Below are 26,267 nucleotides of genomic sequence, written 5' to 3' on the forward strand. Positions count from 1 at the left end.
ATGTATTAGGGTCGATGCATCTTCAGATGAGAGAGAAGCCATGAGCCTCTTGACTCTGTCTCAGGGTCGTGCATGGCTGCTGGACGTTACCTTAATATCGCTCAGACCAACGTAAGATCGACCGCCTCATACCTCTCCTCCTTCAACGCCTGCCCCTCCATAAAGCCCTCCAAATAACACTCTCCTACCACTTCATACTCACCCTTCCCGATATTCCTAAGTACCATCGGCACACTGCATCCAAACAGCACACACACAACATCACCCTTCCTCGCATTCTTCGTCACCATACCCACATGCCCCTTCTCCGTTACCGCAAGTCGTCTCGCCATCCAGTGCTGATGTGTCGCAGTCCGGAACTTGCGATTCAAGTCGTGGCGGGTAGATTCTTCGTCTTCTTTGGTCTTGGTGCTGGATGAGCTGGTGGTGGAGGAGCTTCTCGCTTGGAAGGAACGGCGGGGTGAGCTACGTCGTCGGGGTGGTAGATATTCGTCTTCGTCGAGTTCGTTGCGCTGATTACTGTCGTTGCTGGCATCCGATGGGATCGACGAACGTCGTCGTCGCGGCGAGCCTGAACCGGATCGCTCAGAAGCTGCCTGCTCATTGATCTTCCTCGCAGTCTTCTCCGCCTTCGTCCGCGCAAAGATCTCTTTCTGCACTACCTCACGATAGTTGATAGCATCGTACATACTCACCCCACGAATCCTCACGTCCGAATTCTGCTTGATCCAAGCTGCATACTCGGCATCGCGACCTTGTACAGGTTCCCTCAGGCAATAGTCCGCTTCTTCCACGAAGACCCTCTCATCGGCTTCGTATTGGAGGTACACGTCAGCTCTGCCGAAGTAGAGACTCTGGATGATGTGAGTCGCTACTTCGGTGTGCTCCAAAGCCGCGCCGTTGTTAGTCAGATTGGTGGGCGAGGTGGAGGGCTCTACTGGTTGCGGCTTATCCCCAGCCGTGCCACTAATCCCGTCAATGGTGTCGATTATGATGCCGGTGCATTGGAGTCGAGTCAAGTCTTTGGAGAAGAAGACGCGCATGGCCATGTTCCCTGCTGCGTCATACACGGGTAGGGACTCTCTGCTGCCGTAGTAGTCTTCTTCAGCTGAGCGACGTAAGAAACGTGGTGGTAACATGCTGCCAATGTCGGGTTTGTTGGGTTGACTGACGAGTAAAGGCACAGCATTCGACTCTTCGGACTGAAACTCAAGCCGGGCAGACCAATCAGGTACCCATGACGGAAGTCGATCTGTCGTCTGCTGCGAAGAAATTGGCCTTGGGAACAGCTCCGTGAATGCGATGATGTCCAAGCTCTGATAAGCCAAGACCCAGCTCCGGACGAACTCGCGATAGACCTCTTCTGTGCTGCTGTCATAAGCGGGAGGACCGATGAGCTGCTTATCTTTGTCTTTGATGCACCCCAGTAAAGAGTAGAGGTAGTCCTTCGGGTTCGTGGAGGAACTGTGCCTCTGATAAGCCAACAACGCTGGCAGACTGATCTGTCCTAGCTTGCGGTCACCAGTCGGACGTCTTCGCTCATAACCATCGAAGTCATCGTCCATGTCTTGGTGTCCCAGCCACTGGTAGATGCGGCGCCGGTGCCAGAGCGGCGCCCATGTTGCTTTGCTGAGCTGATCTTCTGAATTGGTGTACTGGTAGCTGCTGACGACCAGGACGGCACTCCTGACTTCGTCGGCGGTCAGGCTCTTCGCGCCGCAATAATACACCGTGTCACTGGGAATCACGCTTTCCTGAAGCGTCCTGTCACGTTCATCAGCTTAATTTCGAACTGATAATCCCTTGAGATTGTCTCACCAAGCACGCCTCCACCATGGCCGCGAAGCGATCTCTTCGAAGCCTGCCCAGGCTGTGGAGCTTTTAATGACCGATTGGGGCACAGGATATCCCTTCGTTCCCATCGCCAACGTCCGCATCAGCTCCATGCCTTGATCAGTCGACACACTGCTTTCGCCTAGCCAGACCACAGCGCGCTTAGCCCTGCCATAGATCTGTGCCATCAAAGGGACTTGAATACTCTTCTCCAAGGCATCTTCCTGATTGATGCATACCGCATCGATCCAGATCCGGGCCTCCCTGTTTCGTTGCTGTGGCCAATCGCAGAAGAGACTAAGAACTGTATGTGCATTCAGCGTGATCGTCAACGGTTGTCCATCAACTTCGATAGTCTGATCGTGATCACGCGAGCCCCAGACGTAAGACACAGCGAAGTAGTCGAGCTTCTTCTCTTCTCGCTCGTAGATTGACTTTTTGCCTTCGATTGAGAGTGTTTTGAGAGTACCTGCGAGCGAACCGTCATGTTTCCGATGGACGCTGAGCAGGCGGATCTCGCTGGTCCTCAAGAAGCTGTATAGTGCAGGCATCTTTACGGCGATGAAGAGTCTTGGTCCTTGGCGATGAGGATAGACAGGATGTTGGATGTCGTCGAGTCCTGGCCGCCGAGGTCGAGACCGTTCCTTCAGCTGCTATCTGCGGCTGAACGAGAACAGCTGTTGGTTGCATGGCTGACAATCGACCGCGCCGCATCGATACAAGCATGTCTGTCGCACGTGATACGATTCGCATTGAGCGCTGAGCATGTTGAACTGTAGAAGTTGCCGTTGGATGTGTTTGCTGTTCGTCTCAGCGAGCGTGACCCTAAGTGACGCCTTGCCTCTTCCGGTGGTCTCTCGATGGCCTGAAGCAATGTCCCGGTCAGTCAGCCACATCGCATCTGAAGAAGGTGACAGAGAGACGACCCACTCGACATGGACGAATTCACGTGCACAGCTCTGCTTCTGCTCCTTGGCGCCGTCATCTTGTCGTGGTCAATCTTCCTGGTCGCGTTCGCTCTCCCTTCTTCACTTACACGTCGTGGGCACACAACATGGAGCTTGCCACACTGCCCGTCATGCCATATGCTAATTGCACATCGATTGCATCGGCCTCGCCATACGCACACAGGTCCAAATATCATCGGCGTATGATCAATACGACTTCGCGCATCCCGGACGATACGAGTCCGACTGGTTCCTGGCCCTGGCAAAGAATACTTGAAAGTCGTGCCTGCTGCCCATAGCGTCTACTTGGTTGACCATTTGTCCAGAGACAATATTGATGATAACGGGTGACGCCGAGGGAGATGACAGCCACAGGCCTGCAAAAAGCAAGCTGTGAATGTGGTCGCGCAGAAAGCACTCGTCAAGAGAGGATGGATCCCATCTTCTCGGTCGTGGATCCTGGATGTACGACATGGCATAGTGCGGCCGCCTGGGTAGGTGCAGCCCGTATTTGAGTTGCAAAGGTTGTGTTTCACGAGTGCCACTGCTTCTGCAACTGCAACAGTCCCAGCCGCCTTGGCACATGAGTGCATTAACAGTGTGCCATATAACCAGTCTGCTGCAGGGACGTGACCCTATTAGCAACCAATGGTCTATTTAGTTCACCAAGGCGAGGAATTCTCCGCCACGAAGAATTGAAATTAATGCCTAGAGTTACCCAGTCGCCACAACGATTTGTACTGCTCACGTCGCTGACATTGCGCATTAGTGGCAAATCTGATTCTGTCCGGCCGTTCATTGATTGGCAGACGAACCTGCAATGGATCAAACAACCACCACCTGAATATGCAGAAAAGATTCACTCTCCGTACGGCTTCTGGCCCGAGTTCGAGCGCATCTACAGCAAGGCCCAAAATGAGACCGCAAACAGCACGCACACCAACGAATATGAATTTGGCTTCGATCTTTTCTATGCATTCCAGCGGGGTCATGATGGTCACTTTATCGTCGTGCCGGACAGCCTAGGGATATTCTCTTATGGCTGCACTACACCTTTGGTGTCCGTCTCTGTGGATGGCTCCTGCATTCCGGAAGTATATGTATATCAAGACCTGCTAGATACGGTCGTTAGCAACGCCACATATACGCCAAGCCCACTGGCCTTGATCGATGGAAGGAACAGCACCGAGTTCTTGCTGGGATGGTCGCACTGGGGTGGTACTCAAGATCGGGACGCTTTGTGGAACAATCTGTTCTATCTATTGTCGCACGTCTCTCTTGGCCAAGACGGATCTGGACGTGGCGTATTCGCTGGAGGCGGCAGAGCTCGCCGGATTTATCCCGGTCCTAGTACGACACTGACCTTCGCGAACGGCACAGAGGTCACCAACGAGAACTTCGCTAGAGTCCTCATGCCCTTTGACAACATTACCAGTGGTACAGACATTTACACGGAATTCCTTACTCCACCCCCAGATGCACCTTGGTCAGCAGAAAAGTATGCCACGTACGTCGAGTCGTCTACAACATCTTCTGCCTCGTCCTCGACATCTACTTCTAGCAGTTCGACCACTATTTCCACCACCATACCATTTCCAGGCTACCCTACACCCTTTGTACGTCATATGCATAACGTCAACAGCGGCTACTTCCTCGAAGACGAAGGCTACGACGACATCGCCGTTCTCAGCGTGCCAGACTTCGTCGGCGGTGATGATGAGGATGATCTGCCCTTCCAAGCCGTCAACTCTTACCTCACCAACGAAGCTGTGGCTCGCAACAAGACTAAACTTATCATCGACCTCTCGGCAAACGCAGGCGGCACAGTCTTGCAAGGCATAGATCTCTTCAAACAACTATTCCCCTTCCTCGAACCCTACCAAGCAGATCGCTTCACCGCGCACGAAGCAGTCAACTACATCGGTGAAGAAATCAGCCATCTTTCCGGCTTGGTAGGCAACAGGAGTCTCGACCTCGATGATACCGTGGAAAGCCTCGTGCTATCCTTCTTCAACTATCGCTCAGATGTCGACATCAATCACGAGAACTTTACCTCTTGGCCTGACAAGTTCGGACCAGTGGCTCTGGGACCCGAGCTCAAGAACTTCACGCAAGTAACGAGATGGAACCTCTCCGATCCCGGGCTACCGGCGTATTCGGGAGGGATCATTGTTTCTGGCTATCAGAATCACACGAACTTTACTCGCACACCTTTCAAACCGGAAGATATCGTGATCGTCACGGACGGGTACTGTGCCTCTACCTGTACAATCTTTGCTGAGCTCATGCGTCACCAAGGTGGCGTGCGAACTATCGTTCTAGGTGGCCGACCTAATGCTGATATCGCACAAGCTGTCGGAGGCACTAAAGGAACGAACTCGAACAAATGGTCCAACATCTTCTATTTTACGCAGATCCCGTTCGAGTATCAGTACATCCACAACAACTCCTTCTACGAGACAACAGCCCTTGGCAGGTACAACGATCTAGCACTTTACCGCTCCGTCGCCGCTGTTGTTAACGCCCGGTATGGTTTCCGACAAGGCGACGAGGAAGGTCCTCCGTTACAGTTCAAGTATGAACCCGCAGACTGCAGAATATACTATACGCCGGAGATGGCGGTGAGTATGGTGGCGGTTTGGAAGACGGTGGCGGATAGTGCGTTCAGAGGGGTGAATCATTGTGTTGCGGGGAGTTTGGAGAGTAAAGGTGCTGGGTACATTGGGCCGAGGGACGAGGGAACGGGAATGAAGCAGAGGGTCAAGAGGGGAGTGGGAGAACAGGACCATAGGCACAGGCTAAGAACAGAGGTGCGAGAGGTGGAAATTGAGCACGTGGTCAGAAGGGAGGCAGGTAAAAGAGAGCGTAAGCATGTAGTAAGTTACCGAATGTCTAGGCTAATCGGAAGGGTATGATGGGTGGAGAGGCAAGGATGTATATGTGAGCAGGAGTAAGGATGTAATTGTGTAATGTCGTCTATAGTATGAGTAGTCACTGCACAGACTGTCTACTACTGTGATCAGTTTGCCCTAAGTTTCGTAAGAGTAGCTACTAATGCACAGCATAGGTCGCACTCTTTACACCCTGCTTCCACGGGGGTCCCAGTCCCTCTATGTGCTCCATTACTCCAGCAGTCTTATCGCATCTCTCCTCCAGTCTGTCTCATACCTTGTAGCGCTATTGATTGTCCCAGTCGGTCACCTCAACTCTCCACGCCACATTGTCTAAAACTGGGGGCTATTGCGCCCCTCCTTACTGGGATCCATCGCTTTGCGCTTCCAGCCTTTTGACCTCCTGCTCCTCAGCCTTGGCCTGTTCCTCCAGTTTCTCGATACGCTTCTCGGCTTCCTCCATACTCTGATGCCAGTCCGCGTCCTGCTTCGCTTCGTACGCGAGGTTCTTCGCGCCTTGGACGATCTGCTGATTCGCCGTGACTGCTGCGGCGGCGGCGTGGAGGACGTGGCTATGGACGCGGTATGGCCAGGCGAAGGTGAAGCCGGTAACACTAGCGAGATGTTTGCGTAGGAGATCACCGATGTGGTCCTGAGTCTCCTGATTTGAGGATCCATAGCTGACCGTGCAAAGAGGAGGAATGTACTGTATGATCTGGCCAATGACGACCTCCAGGAGCTGTTGGGCGCGGCCATTGTAGATGTCCTCAAGAAATGCGGTGGCGCAGATGGTGAGGTTCGTAAGCGTGTTGAGGTGCTCGAGAGTTTCGAAGTCGACGGTATCAATCAGGCTTTCGGGGGTGTCTGTGGCATCGACAGTGATTAGGTCGACGTTCAGGACGAGCTTGCGAATCTTCGACATGTTTTCATCAGACAGATGACGCGCGGGGATGAGACGGTCTGCTGCTGGATCCAAGTTGATGTTGGCGATGAACACGTTAGTGGCGTAGTATGTCTCGACCTCAAGGTGAGTCTGGCGATTGACCAAGGTCATGCTTAGATCTTGACGTGAAACCACACCGCTTGGTATGTGATCAGCTGTCGTGCGGAGGCTAATGACGCTACCAGGGACGAGACCGTAGTCGTAGATCTCATTGCGGATCTCTCCTGGGAGATCCAGGAATCGAAAGTATACAGGCTTGTCGTTCTCGTTCAGCCAGATTCTTCGCTTGGTCGGCTCGTTCAGTCCTCCATCGCGACTGCCGGACACCTGATCAAGAGATAAGTCCGAGGTGTTGTTGATGTCGCCATCGCTGATAGAGGCAGCACGGCTGACCGTCTTCGGTGAGCGTCGACGCTTCCGAGGGTTGCGGCTTGACTTGTTGCTTCCTGCAATCGACGAACCACAGGAGGAGCCACTGGAAGAGTGTATACTTGCTTTGCGTTTCTTCGAGCTGATAGGAGCGCTAGTGATGCCGGGCGAGTCGCTTTGAGAGTCAGACATAGTGATTGAGCTTCGGACGCTGTTCGATGTGGATGTAAAGAGATGGTCGATCGATGCTGAGGAGGTCTCGTAATCACAGGGGATGTCTTATGCGTGAGGAACTGTCGAGGAGAAAGGCAGAAGCAAAAGTGGGCGGCAAGAGAGTTAAGTACCCGACGGTCTCTTGTTTGGATCAGGTGAATGAAGTCAAGCCTGCCTCTAGGCCGTAGGACTTAATGGTGTAGCTAGTAAGATCAGCACACCATTCACCACTAAATCTCTTAGTCATTGACCCAGTTCGGTAACAGACAATAAAACCGCCGCGCTGCCCGTTCTCGGTACATTTAGCTGTTTACTCACCTTCTTCAGTCTCCATAGTTCCTTGCGAGTTACGTGTATATATTGCGATGGTGTGGATAAGTATGACATGTGTTGCATATTGCAATACATATATCGTTACATATATATGAAGGACCAGACAGTTTGCTACCATGTCAATGCGTTCATTCGTTCTGTCACACAAAGCCTTTGGGTTGCGATGCTCAAAGGGATGTCAGCAACATTCAGCAAACTCAATGCAGGACCATGTGAAGTCTTGGCATACTGCTACACAACGATAAGGGGACAAACGGGGCGGATCTGGACTGTCGCCCGGCTTGACTCAAGACAACGACGAGCTTTTACATAAGAGGACTCGCGAAGCAGTAGTATAGCTCGTACATGCATTTCTGAGGAGTCTATGATACAGTAGCGCTTTGCGCTTGCCAATTTGCCCCCCGTGCTCTTGACTCTGTGTCATCATGCTCATTTGCTGCTCGCCCATTGCCACCGCCTAACTCGTTGGGTCTGGGATGTTGCAGCGCACCAGCGCCTTTACATCCCAGTGGAAGTTGCGTGACTCAGCTGGCGCCACGAAACCCTGCTGGTCCGCGATCATCTGCACGTCGTCGGTAGTGTAGTTCGCGGCTTGGCCGTTGGCTACAGCCCACTCGATGACCTGTGTCAGGATACCGCGGTCCTCACCAGTCGGGTGGTTGACGACGCCGCTGGCGAGGGCGTCCAGAGTCGCGGGCATGTTCGACATGATTTCACCTCTGAGGTTGACGAAGAGGGGGTTCGCGTCGCCCTGTGTGCCGTCCGGGAAGGTGATGCCGTTGTAGCACGGGTTGTACGTGCTGGAGATGACCAGACAGTACTCGGCGAGGGTGAGCGGCATCAGCTCGCGACGGTTGCGGTACGCTGGCCTGCGCGGGCCAAAGTTCGGGTCGTTGAAGACCTTTCTACCAGCGACGGGGATCTGGTGGCGGAAAGAGGCGTTGCGCTTGTTGTTCTCCTCGATGTCTAGGTTGCCACGCGCATGTAGCTGCACCTGCATAAAGTCAGTATGATGTCGCTTGTTCGAGTTAGAAGCGTGACATACCTTGCTCATTGTAGCGGAGCGCCATCCTGCGCGGTACAAGCGCATCATGATGTCGGCATGCCTGGTGCTAGAGCACATAAATGTCAACAGGTGTCAATGAATGAGTGTTGCAGGGTACTTACTGGTGTGGGAGGTACACAAGCAACTCGATGATGCCGATCGGGACATCAGGAAATGGCTTGTCCATCTTGACGGCACTGTCGATGCCGGCGTTGTATGCGCGAGTAGAAGACATCTTGACCTATGTGCGCATTAGCTGTGTGTTCATGCGATGTGTAGAGATGTCGCATACTTTGGTGGTCTTGAATGTGTCCTTGGTTGTCGTCGTGGGTAAGTTGGGAGGGGACATATTTACGGTGGGGGGAAGGGAGGGTTTTATACGGCGTTCCAATGTGTGCGAATCTTCAGATCACCGCAAGTCCAAATGTGGTTGACCAGCTGTTCTTATCCACGCCGCTGTTTGCCGAAAAGGTTTGCTTGAGCCCCACAGACAAAGGCGATGAATGAATTTTGAAGCATGTGAAAGGCGGACAAAGGCGTCTCGAGTATTGTTCATGAACACTGGCTGTTAGCAGGAACACTCGAGCGTAACACCCTCAGGATGTCGATGATGTATCTCCTACAGCCTGCTCTTAGCCGGCGCCTCGACCTCTGCTTTCTCCTCGCCATTGGAGCCAGCGATCAGATCCTCCACAACCAAGACCTCATCTTGACCCCAGATCATGTCACCAACCTGCTTCCACTGATCCTGTGATCCAGCTTTCCTCCGGAACACACGATAAGAAGGAACGCCGCAGAGACCAGCTTCCTTCGCCTCCAGCGTACGTGCTCGAAGATCCTTCTTGACCTCTGGGGAGTTCGCCCGAGACAGCACGCCTGATCCATCATACCCGGTCTTTGATATGACGTTCTGCAGAACTTCGTCGGACGACATGTCGAGGTTTCGTTCCCAGCAAGCTCGGTCTGGCGGTTGTCAGTCACAGCACGAGGAATTTCAGAAGATTGGAGCAGAGGCTTACAGAGCACGTCAACCAGCTTGGGCTCTGCGAGCACTGCACGGAGAACAGTAGGCGTTCTGATTGGGAACTTGTCTGCCCAGTAGAAGTCAATGTTCTTGTCAGGACTGCCGTTTTGTATATTGACAGCATTCCACCATCGTACCCAATCGCCGTGATCGAGGTTTGAGTAGTTGCGTTTCTGCTCAGAAATCGCAGACGTGGGAGTGTTTGGTGCACCGATCCTGACAGATGCATTAGCGGTAGCAAGAAGATCTGGCGGGATGATCTTACTCCCTGAACAGAATCCCTAGCAGGAACGGCTTCATCTCAATCTGCAAGCTCTTCCCGAACTCCCGTTGTAGTCGAGCCAGCTGCGTCCAGCCCAGGAATCCCCATGGACTACTGAAATCATACCAGAACTCGAGCTTGACTTCCGTACCAGCAGGTATACCACCCCTTGTGCTTCTTGGTAGTAAGGATGGGAGTGGTTTCGAAATCTTCGCAATATCACCGCCAGACTTGCCTTCGTTGAGACCCTCCAGTACGGCTTCTACAAAATGCATTCTGTCTTGACCCCAATACAGTCTTCCCTCCTTGCGCTGACCGCTTTTATCAGTCCATCCCTCTTCCGGAATCCAAAGGCCAGGTACACCAGGACTGCCGCGCTGGACTGCTAGGTCCGTCGAGACTTCCAGCTCCTTCCGTTGTTGCGCGCCTTCGAAACTCCCATCTTCGATCGCTGCAATGACACGGTCTGAGTCTGAGACCCCTGATCTCCGCACGGCATCGATCAGGACAGCTTTCTCACTGACATTCTCACCTCGGACCCAATAGGCCTGGAAGAGGGATTGAGTAAGAGCTGGCCGCTGGCCTGGACGCACGTAGTACAGCAACCGGAGAGGAGCTGTTGTCTTCTGCGGATGGCGAGGTGGCTCCTTGTATGGAACGCCATGACGTTTCAGAGTGCGCTGGAAGGCGCGAGATGTTATGCCTTTCTTGGTCGGATTGAAGACATCTGAAGCTGAGCCGGCGGCGCCCTGGGGAGCTTTGGTGGCTCTGTAGATGGCGCCTAGGAGGACTGGGCGGTAGATGATGTTGGCATTCGTCCTTTGGGCAAGGGCCTCGATCCTGCCTTTGGTATGAGATCGGGACGAAACAGGAAGTGTTTGTTGATGATGGGCTTACTTTGTGGACGCTATGTAAGCAAAGGGACACGATATCTATCATCTATGAGTCGTACTCTCTGCCGTAATGTGGTCTCTATGCTTACATCGTAGTAAAACTCGACTACATGTCCTTTGCCACTTGCGGACGACATAATGATGGAAATAAGGCAGCTATACAGCTTTCGAATGCCGGATCGAGTATCGTCAAACAGTTGATGGGCTGGGCTTGTGAAAGACTTGCCTTTGATGTATAACATCGTTGCTCTGACGCATATTGAACAATGCATCGTTATCCAGCACAACCTCGGCAGTCGAATCGAGAAGGTGAAGTCACTGCCAAGGCCCGTTGGTTTCACGGTCTTCCCTCCAAGTCGACAGCCTTCTGCTCCAACATCAACGGCGAGCACGAGTAAGGGCGAGGTAACGTCTTATCGAACATGCAAATACGTCAATCTCTTGTGCAGGGCGCAAGCCAGGCCTTCGTCCGTACCAGTCTGGCCTGAGTCTGTCACGACAAGCCATTGCACGACGCGCTCTTGCTGAATATGAATGTCAATAGAGTGGACTGATCAGATACACACATTGATATCATTCTAGAGGTAGGGCAACCATTATAGCCAGCTGACGCTCAACAGCAGTGCTACCCGCAAACTCATTGTAGCGGACACGACGAATCATTGAGACCAAATCCTTCCGTTAGTGAGAAGGTATCGGGGTCAAGACGAGCTAGGCATGGAAGCAGACTTCTTGTGGAATACACTGGCGATACGGCGGGTCGATGTGGTGACAAAACCGCTGGTAAGGATCATGTACGAGGCCAAGAGCATCCGGGAGTCACTCTGCGGCCACTACTTCGATAAAGGCATCGGGACGATTTCGAACCCTTTTGCTACCTCTATTATACAGTCCAACCCTCGGTAACATCATCATTTGGCGCGTATGCCCAAGCGTAATCCATACCCTTCGCAATCCCCTTGGCCTGCTCCAGGTCATACACCACACTTGCGATCCACAAGGCAGCATCCATGCCACAACTCACACCAACAGCAGTAACGACACGAACTCCTGTCTTGCTCCTCCCTGCATCGACGAAACGCTTCCTCACGATGTCCGCCTCCTCGCCAGCACCCTTGCAAGTCTCCTTGAGCTTGTCAAGATATGTCCAATGTGTGGTTGCAGTCTTCCCACTCAGCACACCAACATGAGCGAGGAACGCAGCGCCAGTACAGACTGAGAACAACCACCTCTCCTTCCCGTCATTCTCGAGCGTTGCGAAGGTTTTGATGATTTGCAGAAGGCCCTTGTCGTCTTTCAACGCAGCATCGATGTAATCGTCCCTTGCGCCTGGAACGAGGAGGATGTCGTAGTCTGATAACGCGGATGTGTCGTTCAGAAGCTCGTCGAAAGAGAAAGTACATTGGACTGTGACACCTTCGCTCGAAGTGCAAGACTCTGTCGCTGAAGCAATGTCGATGCTGCGCTCGCCTGGGAGAAAGTTGCTGCCAAAGACTTCGCACGGACCTGTCAGATCGAGGACATTGAAAGAGAGGAACATGAGGCCCAGCACCCGGACCTTAGAGGGTACCATGGCTGGTAGTAGTGAAGGATATGGAGTGAGTGCTCGAATGGAATGTCGGGTTGCTGTTGACAACAAAGAATCAGATCAATGTGGTTGGAAGAGTTGTAAAGACTGGAGATTGGTCTTTTATACAAGGCTGCTCACACAGTGGAGTATGAGGTTGTTCCATGTTACAATCTGCTCAGGGCTTGCAGGGATTATGTGCCACTGGCCTCTGTTCATCCTTCAGCTTGTGGAAGGTATACCACTACAGCTCCCCGGGCGGCCGGAGAGGCTGCAGCACCGTACTGACTAATCTACAGTCCTGTGATGGAGATGTGTACCATTGTCCGGTGACCATCCTGCCCCGAATGTCCTTGGGGACGCAGTGTCAAGAGCCTCAAGCTGCAATGCTCAAACACTTGGCATGCAAGATGCCGCAGCATTTACTGTAGCAAGAATGCTTCAAAGAAGTAGCAAGCGACATCGACGGAGATGATGCCAGCCAGCCATCCCATGGCAGTGCCTTCAGCAATGTGGCAGACTTAATTCCTCTGTCTAACCAACAAGATATACACCGTTTTCCTGAACTTGCTAATAGCATATACACTACAACGAGGTTCGTTCATCACAGATGAGTCAACGAAAATCTCTACAGACGTACTGGAGTCCTGCCAGCTCTCTGTCATTGAGGTCATTCTAGCTATGATGGGGTGAACGTCGTCCATTGTTGTGTGGCGAAGGACCACGGCTGCACTTCATTCACCTCCCCACCCTAGGCCTCATGGCGGTCAGTGCATTAAAAGTCTCTTCCACTTACTACATTTGGACTTCGATGGCGTGGAAGAGGGTGGCTTTAAGACGCCGACTCTTCTAAGAAATCTTTCTTCCTTTCATCAACATTTTCCAGGACTCGACAGCATGGAGACCGCCAACGACACTCGATCCAATCAGGACGAAGGTTACACAAACACAGGGTCACCGTCAAGACCAGCAAAACCATACTCATTGACCAATAGCACTGCGCGAAGCATGATCCCACCACAACCCGAGCCCACACCAACAAGAGAGCTTGACATACTGGCAGAGTCCGCGTCGCCCGACCGAGAACAGCCACGCGAGACATCTGGCGATGCATCCGTATTCAGCTTCAGGATGCCATGCTTGACTGCTGCGCGCTTTGCAAGAGACACCAATGCTACTCCAGCTTCCACCTACACTCAAGCGACGGATCTATCCAATCAAACTTCAGAGCAGCGCAGCACTGTCCTCAAGCGATCGAGGCGCTTGAGCGACGGAGCAAAAGTACGCGAGCTCGCATCAATACAACAACAACAGAAGGCGCTCGATGCTGAAGAGGTACTCCTGCAGGTCGAGCGTGAGGCGTTCGAGGTAGAGTGCGCTCTGTCTGGCGCGACTTGGGCTCTACTGCAACGCGAAATGTTCGGAGGCAAATTAAAGAGCCACCGTCCCAGTCGTCCGAAGAAACTAGCAGTCTATACAAGAGTGCCGGCTCAACAGACACTGTCGGCACTTTCGCATTGGATGCCGATGAATGCCAGCCTCGGTGGAAGACGTACCAAGGCTCGGTATCTGTTCGACGCCGAAGGCAGTGCCTCGATGGTCTTCCATATGTTCACCCGAATGCCTCCTGAACTAAGAGAGTTCGTCTACGAGCTCGCAATACCAGCTGGACACGTTAGCCTTCGAAGTACTGGCCACCACAGGTTTGAGAAGGTGGTCATACCGGCTTGGACAAATCTGGCTTTTGTGTCAAGGCACATGTATCTCGAAGCGAAGCGATTCATCTTCGAGAGGCATACGTTCATCTTGAACGTCAACATGGGAACCACTGAGAACAACAGTATCAATACATACCAGCTGCCCGCTCACGCCGAGCCTTGGATCCGGCATTTGGTCTTGGTCGTGGACTGCACTCGCGCTCCAAGCCGTGCGCACCTTGCTGAGGCTGACTGGCGCTTCCTTCAACGCATGACCAGGCTCAAGAGCATACGCGTCTGCCTCTTGCATCTGAGAAAGTCACATCTCCGTCCTACCCAAGACAGACGTCTCATCTGCAGTGAGGTGGTGAGGAATGTCATGATGCGAGTGCCTGCTGGCTGCGAGATCGTCTTCGGCGCCCGGGGTCAAGGCGTCCGAGATCATGTTGAAGATATGAAGACCAAGTGCGCGAAGCGTCAGGAGACCGACCCGGTAAGTTGGGTGCCGGCACACTTGGGAAGGGTGACGGATGTGTCAAGGGCGGAGCTGAAGGCAGCAAAGGCTCAGTTCGAGAGCGATATCACCCTGGAGAAGGGTCGGATGCATGGGTATGCGAACGACTTCAGGCATAGGGACCGCTACCTGAGAGGTTGGGCGGAGCTGCCTTTCGCGGAAGGCTTCTAGCAGAGGGGGATGAATGACAATTAACAGCTGGCAGGTATCATACGATGTACGTTTGTCTATCTCGCTTCTCCTCCTTTCCTACACATTGCACGTGCTGAGCATGAGACACGTATGCCAGCGGTCCGAGCAGAATATGTCGTCGATCGCAGAGGTGGTCCGCTGATCACACGCTGTGCTGCTACTCTACTGCGACGGTCCTCTGGTCGTACGCTGGCATATATCGTCGTCCTTGTGGGCGGGCGATAAGCGTCCGGCCTAAGATCATGGCACATCGCTTGAGACCGAGGCCCATGAAGCTACGATAGGTCAGTCGCCGGCGGCGGAGATGTATGCGTCGCATTCAGGCTATCAAAGACGACCAGCTGGTGGATTGCGGCTTATCTTACTACTCTGGCGCATCATCCTTGCGCCGTGAGCTGGCACGGGAATGCCATGCTGGTCTTCACGCTGTGCTTGTATGTTCTTAAAGCGATGATCTCGACTGAGACCCGTGGTTGAGCAATGGTGAGGTGGAATGTTGGACCTCAATTGGAGTTGATGCCCATACCAAGCCTGACATCGTGTTCTGTGACGAGCACTTGCGAATGGAAGCACACCAGTGAGAGCTGCACTCTCGCCCACTGCTTGACGATGTTCGTCACGCACGTCATCTGTGCATTCATAAGACCTTCGTCTGTCGGCAGTGGTCGTGGGAGTGTCCGCAAGGCGCTTCCTGCGGTTCTGTATGCTGAGCTGATGAAGCAGGGTATCCTTCGACACTTCCTATGACTGGATAGCATTACCAAATTCCGTAAGATAAAACGAGGCGTACGCGCGCCGTGATCGTCAGATCTGTGGGTCGCTGATACCACATGTTCGTACTGAGGCGCAAGATGATGGCATCAACCTGATTGAAGTTGGAACGCAGCGCGCTGGCAATATAACCTTAACGACATGTCGTGCAGGCTGCAGCAACCTGAAACTCGCGCATTTGGTGTCGCCGGCTAACCAAACGCCAACAACCATCTTGCGAGAGTTCGCCGTGAGCTCGCCCGAGTGAGTCCGGTCACCAGGTGCAGCTGCAAAAGCAAATCGTCTTTCTTGGTGAATCGTTCGAGATCTAGAGGGATGCCACGTCGTCGCGCCCACGTCGCTGCCCGAGTTATAGATAACATGATCCGAAACCAGGATGGAGATGAAAGATGTAGCGAATGAGGGCACGATCCAGCCTGATATTCAGGGATGTATCAGGGCAGCAGGGACCTGCCCAACAAGGATGTCTCGACCAGATCGGATGTCATCATCGCGAACAGGCATGCGACGAACACATCTGGACACCAATGAAAATAGCCGGTACAAAGACTCCCGCCACCTCAACTGCCTCTTATGTCTTGACAGCTGCACTTCGCTCCTGGTACTTCGACCTCATTGTGCTGCTGTCACTGACTCGTCACAACGAGAGTGGTCCTTTCGACTACTTCATCACCGCATCTCGTTCTCAACGACAATGTCAGGCACCACAGATCCTGCCATTGGCTCAACACACTACGCAGATGATGCCTTCAAGGGCAGGAAATCTCCCAAGCGAAGAGACTCCGAGAGGAAAGACTCGGCTCAGGACGACTACGGGCGCCGCAACTACAGCCTGAGCAGGATCCCATCATCACGAGGCTCTTCAGCATCTCGCAACGACTCACCTGAACGACGTCCACGCAGGCGCTCTGATGCTGATCGCCGTGGCCGGTATTCTCGCGACTGGTCGCGATCGCCATCACCTCGTCGCTATGAGGATGAGCAAGACGACCCAGAGAAACCATGGTTCAAGAAGAAGACCCTATGGGCCACAGTTGCCAGTATCGCCAGTGTAGCCAGTGTCGCAGCTGTCAGCATGTCCACACAAGCGACCAGAGAATCCGCAAAAGCGACTAGGACATCTGCAGAAGCAACCAAGAAGTCTGCCTTGGCCACTCAGAATGCCGCCCTAGCCTCACACAGGAGTGCCGACGCCTCCAACAGAATCGCCAATGGCAATGACCTCTCGACCAGGGCAGTCGTGAACACCGCCGTCGCGGCAGGCCATCAAGACCATCGAGGCCGATACCTTGGCCCTCCTCCACGGGAAGGTGCCCGAACTCCACGAGCTCGCCGCCTATCCTGGGATCGCATCGCCAACGGAAAAGAGCCAGGACAGCGTCGCCGTTCTCGAGATCGCCGCAGTCATCACAGTCGTTCATCGGCTGGTCACAGCCACCGGAGCCACAGGCCACATGTCCCTGCCGGCCTACTCGAATATCATCCTGTCGCCAAGGTACCCACCTAAGCTCGAAAATCTTCGACTTCACGAATTCCATACTGTATCGGTAGGAGGCCCGGCTACATTATCCTTAGGCTGTTCGCTTGGCATCGTTGTCGCTTTCCAGCGTTCGAGCGTTACATCTTCTTGGAGTAATAATTCTTGCTCTGCATCTGATAGTCGCTTTCTCTCATACACTTGGATACGAGATACGAAATGAACTTGATCTTGCTTGCTTGACACCAAGCTGACTTGTTCTCTTCCGGATGTGTGATCTTGTCAGTATCGCGAGTGGCCATGCCGGCGCAAAGTCGTATCATGAGGCCTGCATGTTGTTCCCAGGTGCCGATAAGGCAGTCGGCGAGACTCGGTACAAACCACGTTTGCGCCGTGGTGCACTATTGCTTAGCAATCAGCAAGACACGACACCATACTCACCACATACCACAGGTCTCGACAACGACCCCGGAGATACCACATCTCCAAACTCGCGCAACACAAGCCACGTGTCCCATCCACACCACCTTCATCGCACTCGCACATCGCACCTACCAACCGCATGCCACATGCATCGCCGAACTGCAGTGCAACCATCCCCACCGCATCAGCGCAAGCGCGCATCTCACCCTCACCACGTGAGAAGGCCCCACCTTAGGGTCCATTGGAAGTGTCCCTTCCTGCATGTCAGCAGCAGAGCAGACAAGCAGAGTCGGGCGAACACATAACCAGCACACCCCCGAAACCTCAAACCTAAGCGACTAAACACGCGGCTTGATTCTTAAACACAGACTTTCCAAAACAGGCGCCAGGATTGCTCGATCGCCGGTCGACGGCCAGCCGCGCTCGTGGCCTAGCTAGCGGCGCGGGCAAGACAGACACGCTTGCAAGACACGTTGTTGAAGGATCTCCACGGCGACTAGTGCGCAGCGGGCGACAGCGGCGTGAGCGGCATGGCGTTCGACTAAGGGCTGCTTCCATCTGTTTTGGCTGTTTGATGGGCCTGTTTCAGCGCGCGATCGCACTGTTTGCGGCGCGGGAAGCGTTGCGCCGGGTCAGCCACCAAAGATAAGATGTTGGAACTCTGCTGGCTGCAGCTTGTGCCGCAGAGTTGTAGGACGGACACTGGCACGTGACTGGTGGGTTAGCGCTTGATGCATAAGAAAGTGGGCTCCACTCTTGCCAGAGGGCACAAAGGACAGGAAACACAGAATGTGTTGGTTTCTGGCAATGACTTGCAAGCTGAGTCGCTGGTATGAACATGCACGTTGCTCAAGATCTCCTATTTCGAGGATGCTGGTGCAGTGTTTCTCGTTTGTCAGCACTGCGCCCTACTTGTGTGTATTCGTTGGAGGATCACGTTGCTTTGATGAAGCTTATTGCTCCGGTTCTGGGGATTGGGACTGGAAAGGGATTCGGCTCCTTACCGAAAAGCCACTGCGTACTTTGTAAGAATGATGGGCGTGCGAGACATTGTTCCTCAACGCTGTAGCGGTGAATCAATATGTTGATGATCGTACTTCTTGCGTTGAGTGGTCGACAGAGAATAACAACAGGCGAGCATCTCGTACGTGCGGTAAGCAGTACGAGCACTGGCACCCACGAGAACGAGAGCGCATGGTCCTCATTCTTCGCGACACTTACCCATGGACGTCAACGATCTCGCCAACAAACCCTTCGAGACCTGCAAGACCTTTCTCTCCCCTCTCTGTTCCGCCGTACAGCCCTGGACCACCTCCGGGCATGACCAAGACTTGGTCGCCCGGTAGAACAAACTCCTTCGAAGCATCCAGAGAAAAGGTGACCAGGAGATGTGTTGCAGTGACTACCCCAGCGACTGGGCTATTCTGACCATCTAAGCCAACATCTAAGCCAACATCCAGGTCGAAGGAGAAAGGCTCAGTGGTTGCTGACTGCTGTCGCTCCACCACAGGAGAGTCCGGTGCACGAGCAGATATGACTTTGGCAGAAGCGCGCACGCTTGACATGTATACCACAACATGGTTGCCAACAGCGAGCGTGTCCAGATCTTCGCGCTGGAACCTTGCCGTGAATGTACGAGTGGCAAGCGTCTGCATTGCAGTCAACACCATGCCTTTGCGTACCCGAGCAAGAGGCGCAGTCTTGGCTTCGTGCTCGTCGAGCGTCAAGGCAAGAGTGCCCACCTGGTCGGCATGTAACGCATGCACCGGGAGTCGCAGATTTCGAATACTTGTCACTTTGACATGGCGCCATTCTTGCCTTGGCAAATGGAAGTATGATCGACTCAGCAGCGAGTCTCGCAGAGCTCCCGGGAACGATCGCGACGTTGGCAGACCAGACGAAGCTCTACGCAAAGGACGCTCATCGGAGTCCTCGGAATCTTCACCATGTTCATGACCCGAGAAAGGGCCAACCACAATGGTGTCGCCAACTGTGATCTGACCACACCGCAAATGCCCCGATACAATGACACCTGCGACTTCAGCCGGCTTACTGTAGACGTCCTCAACATCGAAGATCGTAAGAGAGCTCTCGGGCGACCCAGTAATGATCGCGGCTGGGAGGGGCAGCTCGTGCAGTAAGACGTGCAAGTTTCCAACCCCGGTACCTTCGACCGCGCTCGTGAGCACAATTGGCACGACTTCTCTAGCATCATTCAGTAGTGGCAGCGCGGTCTGATACGCAGTCTCAATCAATGAGGCCGGCAAACTTTGCACGTCTGCTTCAACAACAACTCCAGGCCTGTTGGGTATGATCGCCGGTCTTTTGCCCGCCTTCTTCAAGGCATCTAACACTTTTGTCAGGCTTTCTCTTAGTCCACTTCGGGACGCTAAGTCAAGTTTTGTGATCACAACAACCAATGGAAGATTGAGTCGCAGGCAGAGATCTAACTGGGCGCCCGAGAGATCCATGTCGGGGACTGCTGCTAGGTGCGGCGAACCACTGCTGCCGCTTATTTGCGGCGTGGTATCTTTGGTGTCGTCTGCAGGGATACACAAAAGTGTCCAATGAGGTGCCCAGCCCACCAGTCCTCTTAGCGTGGTTCGTCGGTACCGAGGATGGCCTGCGGAATCCGAGACGAAGACGAGTCGACTGCCAGCGGCGGCAGCGTGTATGTCGATCCATGAAGCTATGTTCTCCGTGGCATAGTTGACAACCTCGACGGAACCTTCCGTTGAGTCTTGGTATCCCAGCAGTTCCTGTGTCACCGAGCTTGTCATGCCAGACGTGATCTCGTGACGGTGCCGGAGCATACTCAGACGACTCTTGCCGCGACCGTTGTCGAGAGTGGATGTTGTCAACGTGCCGAGTAGCGTTGATTTTCCTGACATAGTCGGTCCAGTGAGTGTTATCCTGAGCTGCTCTGTGGCTGGAGTCGTCAACTCGACGGTAGATGGTAGTGCAGTCAACGGCTGGCCAGCTGCTGCAAGCTCCTTCGGAGCTAAAGGTGGACTTTTCGCATGGAGATATGGCTTCACAAAAGCTTCGGCCACGAGGAGCTTACCAGAACGTTGTACCTTGCGCTCCTCCTTGCTCACGACGACATCCTCTAGCCATTCACATTCTCCAACAACCTCATTCCGTAGCACCTCGACGACACATCCTAGACATGCCGCCATAGCACGTAGATTGTTCAGACTTTCGCTCATCTCATCTTCCGCCAAACCGATCAGTGTGCCGTCATCGGATACACCAATCTCGTAGAGGGCGCCCTGGCTCTCCTCCAACCCATGAAGCAGTCTTGCGGGCTGCTGTGGCGCCACAAGTTCAGGCAGTGCGTCCGGTAGAGATGGAAGAATGATATTTGTGGCTGATGAAGTGTGATGTGGTGAAGATTGCTGCAAGCGCCAGAGCAGCTGTGTTGTAAGCTGTTCCAACCTATGCTGTCTCGTCTGATGAGTCGAGGCTTGTGGAGGCGTAGCAGCAGCATTCGTGGAGTCCAGGCCACTGTCTTCAGCAATGTGTGCTGGAGAGTTGCTATTGAACTTGGAGTGCTTTGAACCTGAGATCATACTGCCAGTGCTGGTGGACCTGAACTTCCGCCGAGCACGAAGCAGTAGGTGCAACTTGTACTCGACCGGCCCATCCTGAGGCTCTGCTTTCAACCGTGTGACTCTGTTGCCACTTTGCGCGCCATCCTTGAGTGACAGAGCCGCCAAGTTGAGGTCGGTACCGCCTTCTTCCTCGCCGTTGTGATCTTCCACCCCTTCAGGAGTGTCTGCACCTTGCAGCCACGGAGAATGCACCCTTGGAGGCTCAGGCTCCCATGTGAAGATTGATGCCATACTCATCTGGAATGTCTGCAACACTGAGTCCCCAACAGCTTTGCAGGAGACTGAAGCTTGCAGGCTACCTTTCGGATCTTGATCAGAGGATCGCGTACTTTATTGCATACAGTATGCCCGAAGATTGCTACCTCTTTCTCTGTGCACTTCACTCATTTGCTATACCGCGGTTTCGTCGGTTTTATCCGGACTTGTTTTCTTGAAGACAGTGTGTTGGTGTGCGAGTAGTGGACGCGGAATAGCTCGGCCATGGATTGGTACATCGTGGTGACTGGTGGCGGGATGTGGTTGTCGCGACGAGATGGCTGTGGCAGCATCAGGAGCAGGTAAGCACGACCATGTTCTTCGCGATGTCGTTGCCGTCGTGGTGTGTGTCTGTTGCAGTTCAAGAGGTGGCGTCCGTCAACTTCATCCTGCCGACGAATTTCCAGTCATGTGACGGAGACAGCGGGGCATGGGATGGTCTTGGCTTTGCCTCGGAGGTTCTTCCTCAGCTCCCTCCACCTCCACTACTTGCACCTATTCTGAGCCTCACCGGTGGAACAATACCGGCCGCCGCGATGTGGGACACCGGTGAGGCCAGAAGCCCAGCCGAGGCCCATCGCATACCGTGCTGCATGGGGTAACCGTAGCAGTCAGGAGGCATCAGCGTGTCCCTCACCAAGTCACACCATCTGCGCCGCAACAAGTGGAGACGCAAGACGGACATGTCAGCCCGCCATCTTACTGTGGCTCTGGGACGGACTAACGAGCCGACAGCTTGCAAGCGATCATGACCAGGACCGGAATGCCGCAAAAGCAGGCACGCAGGGTATCATGCATGACGCGCTCGGCCCACCCGCAATCCTCGCTCCCACGCACATGGCAAGGCGAGCGTGCAACAGCGGCAACACTCCTCCCACCGTACTCCTGCAGATCCGGCAGTCTGAGATCTGATCTGGTGCGAGAGGTATGTTGACAGGTAGGTACTGCAGGAACTACTACCCATATTCTCGCCTGATATCAGCAGGCCTCAGACATCACTCATCACTCAGCCGTGCGGCAGAATTTCACCGTATGACTACAGACTACAGTACTAGCGTTGCAGGCATAATGACACCCGCGCATCGCAACCATGCCCAGAACCAGAAACCAATACTACTGTTCTCTACACTATTGGCCCCAGTCACACTTTTATTGCGGCTCAGCACCGATAGCCAAAATCTGCACCTCACGGCAACATTGTCCTTCGCACCCAATCACACCCCGTCCATGAACCTGCGAAACAAACGCGGCTGTACGCGGCTAGACTTCACACCATTCTTCCGGGACCGGACGCTGCCCATGTGTCCCACTGTCCACAGCTCCACCACACGTGGAGCTCGTCAACGAAACACCCTACAGTACAACAATCCCAGCACTCTCTCAGCCATCGCTTCGCCTTATATCCTTATGTCAGCAATGCCATTATGGAGACCGCGGGCCAGGGTGGTATGAACAATACGACCACAACGCTCACTCACACTACCGTCCATCCGGATGCCACTCAACCCATCACAGTCATCCACAATCCACCCTCCGATCACTCACGAGTCTGACGAGACACAGCCAGCGCGCACAGCATTCCGCATGCAGACAAAGATCGTCGAGCCCTCAGCAGTGCCCTCTTCCTCGGCCGTGCCAGACTTTCGCTCGCATCTGTGCACGGCTTCGGGTTGGTGGTTGCCCGCGCCACGAGAGAAGAAAAATAGGCGAAGTGGGCAAGCAATCATCAATAGAGTTTTTGTTTGGAGCTTTGAGTTCACATAGTGGTGGCTTTTGATGAATGATGATCATTGTCTCCAACGCTCACCAACCCGCGCACGCGCGCGTGCGAGTGCGGCGAGAAGAAAAACGTGGTTTGAGTGCCCTTCGTACCCTTCGTGCCTTGCCTTGCCTTCCTTTCCGTGCGCATCGCACATCGCACATCGCGTTGCTGCCTAGTCGAGCCTCTGTCTCTAAACCTGAATCCTGAATCCTGATTCCTCATCCTCCCTGTCGATGTCCACATGAAGCTGCTCTGCTCTGCTCTACTCTGCTCTGCTCTGCTCTGCGCTGCGAGACGGGTATCTACCGTCCATTCTATTCCACCCTCACAAACAAATCCTCAAGGAAAAAAATATATACATCTTGCTGTACAATCATCATCATCATCATCATCATCATCATCATCATCATCATCATCATCATAAACCCCCCCCCCTCCCCATCTCCCATCCATCCTCATGAAAACAAACCCCTCACTTCCCCTCCCCCACCTGCCGCTGCTTCGTGCACTTATCATGCGCCAAATGACCATTCCTCGCCGTCGTCCTCGTAAACTCGGCCCCACACTTCGGGCAGTAAGATTTCGCCGACGTGCCAGACTTCTCCCTCTGATGTCGTAGGAGATTGCTAAACGTGGAGAACTGGCGACCGTTACAGCCGTGTTCCCAGCATTGGGGTTTGGGCCGTTGGTTCAGGACGCGGATGGAGGAGTCGCTGCTGCTTGGTGGCTTTGCGAGCGCTGCGTTGGAGGCGCTGTAGGGTGGTGGTGGTGGTGGTGGGGGGTAGGGTATGGGTTGTTGTTGCTGGGAGGAGGCGTAGAGCTGGGTGGCGGTTGGGGCTGTGGTGTAGGCGGGTTGGTGGGAGTATATGGTGCTGTCGTACATGTTTGGGGATCTGTGGAGGGTTGGTTAGTATGTGCGGGTAAGGATGGATCATAGGAAGCGACGAACCTTGACATGCTGCTGTTGTATTGCGGCATTGATGGGGTTCCTGAGGTGTGGGACATGCCTGGTGAGGGGAGTGGGCTTTGGGTGATGCCGCTGATGGATGGGATGTTTTGAGTTTGGGGCATTGAGTAGGCACCACTTGACATGTTGTCATATGGACTGCTTATTCGGCGGTAACTTTGGTCGTAAGCTTGGCCTGCACTGGATGCGGGCATCTCAGAGTGACGGCGACTGGATGATAGATCAGGCGTCCTGCTGCTCTGCTGGTAATGTGATGGGCTGGATGAGACTGTTTGCGCGTAGGCAGTAGTACCGCTGGTTGTAGCTGGTTGCGACATGCGCATGGGAGGGATGTAGTTTTGATCCATCGTGTAGCCTGGGCTGTGTCAGCTTGCAAGTTTGTGGGGGAGAGGAAGAGGAGAGATACATACTGGCAGGGTCAGATTCTCCTGGGCCTGATCCGTATTGCGTTGGAAGCAAGAACCCTAACGAGCTGCAGAGATGGTAAGCATGCTGTGCGCTAGTCTCGTTCGGAAAGTAAGTAGCATACCTCATCTCCGCTTGCGCAGTTGGCTGCTCAAACGCGAACTCGGGTGAGATACTGATGCCAGTAGCCACGGGAAGGTCGTTGAAGTCGACAGAGACTGAAGGTACACCAGAGTCGGATCTAGGAGGAGTCGGTGCCGTCCACTGCGGGTACGGCTGAATCGGGTGTTCGGTCTCGGAGCCTTGGGGTTCAGGTGAGTGTTGAGGTGTAAGCCACTGGATGCCTAATGTCGATGATGGGTTGATGGTGCCTTGGTCGATGTCGGCCTGAGTGGTGCTCTGCTCGGCGGCGAAGTGGAAGAGTCTGTCAGCCTGGGAGGCCGATATGGATCGATCGCGGCCGTCGAGGTGAGAGCGTTTGCTGATGGCGCCGTGCTTGTTGATGGATGACTGTGCCGCAAAGGTGGAGTGGGCGCGCACCCTTGGTTGGTGGGCGAGTGACTGGAAAGATGGTGAGTCCATTGTGATCACAGAGGTCATTGGGATGGATCGAGGTAGGCGAACCGGGAGGAAGGACGGGAGTCGACTACTTGTAGTCACGTCGCATGGCAAGTCGGGATTAGAGAAGTGGTATACACGGGCAGTGATGGAGTTCCTGCTGAAGCATATGGCTAGGGCTCAGTTGACGTTTGAGAGTCTGATCGCTTTTAGCACCGCTCGCCTGCGCCTTGGGGCTGTAGATGTGATTATAAAGGTACACCTGTGAACCAACAGCGACTGCCTGCGAGCGTACTAGCGGCTGGGTGCTTGGTTTAGACGAAGGATGCGGACCCCGGCTGCCACTCTTCAGCGCACAGGCTACAGCGAGACAGCGTGCCATTCAGGGCTCCGAGCGCCGTTGCGTTTAGACTCGTGGGAAAGGCGCGAGAGCTTGTGCTTGGTGCTCCTCAGATGCATGATGCATACTTTGTAGTGGCAGCCGTGCACAAGCTCCACGCGCGCATGCACAATCATTGTCACCATGCGCGTCGGTGAGTTGTGAGTCGCGGTGGTGGGCGTACGTCTGCGGTACAGCTTGGTCATCGCACATGGCGATCCAGTGCGAGCGCGACGTCTTGCATGATGATGAACGAGCGGGCTGCTGCATATTGCAAGGCTCAGCGGCCAATCGCATCTCTGCGCGGGGCCAGGCGAATGTCGGCCGGCGAGATAGCACGGGTCTGCGGTGAGGAGTATGTTACTACTGCCAAATACCACTGATGGGCATGGATATCTGAGCCCGCAATGCAGAGTGGAGATTGGCTGGTAGGTGGAAGTGCTAGCAGACCCATTGATCGGGAATATGCCTGTCAGGCACGGCCGAGGGGCAGCACAGTGGTGAGGCCTGGTCAGTGGTGAGAGGCGGCGGTCGGGAGTGGCTTCTAGGCGTGCACAGGTGTGAATGATGCGAGACGGGGAGACAGGACGGTTCCGCAGTGCACGCCACCACCAAACGGTCTGCTCTCCGTGCAGTCTGCCAGTAGACAGACAAAACAGTAGCGTGTCCAGCGTGCCAACGTGCTCACGCGAAAAAGCCAGCCCTCAGTCGCAATTCGGGCCCGTCGTCGTCTCGTGCTGCTGTAGCCTGTGCGACCGACTCACGCCTAACTTTAGCTCTCCATATGGCCACGAGTCCACGACCCGCCGACCGGCCACCCAGCCAAGACCCGCGATGCTGCATGGAGACAGATTGATTGCGAGTGGACCCGTCGCTGCCCGCGCACTTCACTCACCGGAATCACTTGGTGATGTTCCACTCCGCCCGACCTGG

The 26,267-nt window shown here is 54.1% G+C and overlaps 10 protein-coding genes across 10 annotated transcripts; 3 read left to right on the forward strand and 7 right to left on the reverse strand.

The window, feature by feature from the left end:
* Positions 1–101: 101 nt before the first annotated feature.
* Positions 102–2,384, reverse strand: CLAFUR5_12584 (Heterokaryon incompatibility protein 6, OR allele; the record flags this gene model as incomplete). Its single annotated transcript, XM_047911732.1, has 2 exons — positions 102–1,764; positions 1,819–2,384. 2 exons carry the CDS (start codon positions 2,382–2,384, stop codon positions 102–104), a joined length of 2,229 nt encoding a protein of 742 aa, XP_047768228.1.
* A 1,100-nt stretch (positions 2,385–3,484) lies between these two features.
* CLAFUR5_12585 (Peptidase S41 family protein ustP) lies at positions 3,485–5,695 on the forward strand (the record flags this gene model as incomplete). Its single annotated transcript, XM_047911733.1, has 1 exon — positions 3,485–5,695. One exon carries the CDS (start codon positions 3,485–3,487, stop codon positions 5,693–5,695), a length of 2,211 nt encoding a protein of 736 aa, XP_047768229.1.
* Positions 5,696–6,032: 337 nt separating this feature from the next.
* On the reverse strand, positions 6,033–7,175 carry CLAFUR5_12586 (uncharacterized protein; the record flags this gene model as incomplete). The annotated part of the gene is made up of 1 exon (XM_047911734.1): positions 6,033–7,175. One exon carries the CDS (start codon positions 7,173–7,175, stop codon positions 6,033–6,035), a length of 1,143 nt encoding a protein of 380 aa, XP_047768230.1.
* Positions 7,176–7,986: 811 nt separating this feature from the next.
* Positions 7,987–8,923, reverse strand: CLAFUR5_12587 (uncharacterized protein; the record flags this gene model as incomplete). Its single annotated transcript, XM_047911735.1, has 4 exons — positions 7,987–8,523; positions 8,575–8,641; positions 8,697–8,815; positions 8,867–8,923. The coding sequence occupies 4 exons, from the start codon at positions 8,921–8,923 to the stop codon at positions 7,987–7,989; spliced, it is 780 nt and encodes a 259-aa protein (XP_047768231.1).
* Positions 8,924–9,193: 270 nt separating this feature from the next.
* CLAFUR5_12588 (uncharacterized protein) lies at positions 9,194–11,025 on the reverse strand (the record flags this gene model as incomplete). The annotated part of the gene is made up of 5 exons (XM_047911736.1): positions 9,194–9,537; positions 9,594–9,814; positions 9,864–10,700; positions 10,758–10,792; positions 10,843–11,025. The coding sequence occupies 5 exons, from the start codon at positions 11,023–11,025 to the stop codon at positions 9,194–9,196; spliced, it is 1,620 nt and encodes a 539-aa protein (XP_047768223.1).
* A 611-nt stretch (positions 11,026–11,636) lies between these two features.
* CLAFUR5_12589 (Isonitrile hydratase-like protein xanA) lies at positions 11,637–12,326 on the reverse strand (the record flags this gene model as incomplete). Its single annotated transcript, XM_047911737.1, has 1 exon — positions 11,637–12,326. One exon carries the CDS (start codon positions 12,324–12,326, stop codon positions 11,637–11,639), a length of 690 nt encoding a protein of 229 aa, XP_047768224.1.
* An 891-nt stretch (positions 12,327–13,217) lies between these two features.
* Positions 13,218–14,702, forward strand: CLAFUR5_12590 (uncharacterized protein; the record flags this gene model as incomplete). The annotated part of the gene is made up of 1 exon (XM_047911738.1): positions 13,218–14,702. The coding sequence occupies one exon, from the start codon at positions 13,218–13,220 to the stop codon at positions 14,700–14,702; it is 1,485 nt and encodes a 494-aa protein (XP_047767830.1).
* A 1,486-nt stretch (positions 14,703–16,188) lies between these two features.
* On the forward strand, positions 16,189–17,001 carry CLAFUR5_12591 (uncharacterized protein; the record flags this gene model as incomplete). The annotated part of the gene is made up of 1 exon (XM_047911739.1): positions 16,189–17,001. The coding sequence occupies one exon, from the start codon at positions 16,189–16,191 to the stop codon at positions 16,999–17,001; it is 813 nt and encodes a 270-aa protein (XP_047767829.1).
* Positions 17,002–18,611: 1,610 nt separating this feature from the next.
* CLAFUR5_12592 (GTP-binding protein 2) lies at positions 18,612–21,245 on the reverse strand (the record flags this gene model as incomplete). The annotated part of the gene is made up of 1 exon (XM_047911740.1): positions 18,612–21,245. The coding sequence occupies one exon, from the start codon at positions 21,243–21,245 to the stop codon at positions 18,612–18,614; it is 2,634 nt and encodes an 877-aa protein (XP_047767828.1).
* Positions 21,246–23,497: 2,252 nt separating this feature from the next.
* On the reverse strand, positions 23,498–24,997 carry CLAFUR5_12593 (putative C2H2-type zinc-finger transcription factor orf8; the record flags this gene model as incomplete). Its single annotated transcript, XM_047911741.1, has 4 exons — positions 23,498–23,918; positions 23,975–24,347; positions 24,403–24,464; positions 24,522–24,997. 4 exons carry the CDS (start codon positions 24,995–24,997, stop codon positions 23,498–23,500), a joined length of 1,332 nt encoding a protein of 443 aa, XP_047767827.1.
* Positions 24,998–26,267: the final 1,270 nt, after the last annotated feature.

This window comes from Fulvia fulva, chromosome 11 (genome assembly GCF_020509005.1).
Source record: "Fulvia fulva chromosome 11, complete sequence".
NCBI lineage: Eukaryota > Fungi > Ascomycota > Dothideomycetes > Mycosphaerellales > Mycosphaerellaceae > Fulvia > Fulvia fulva.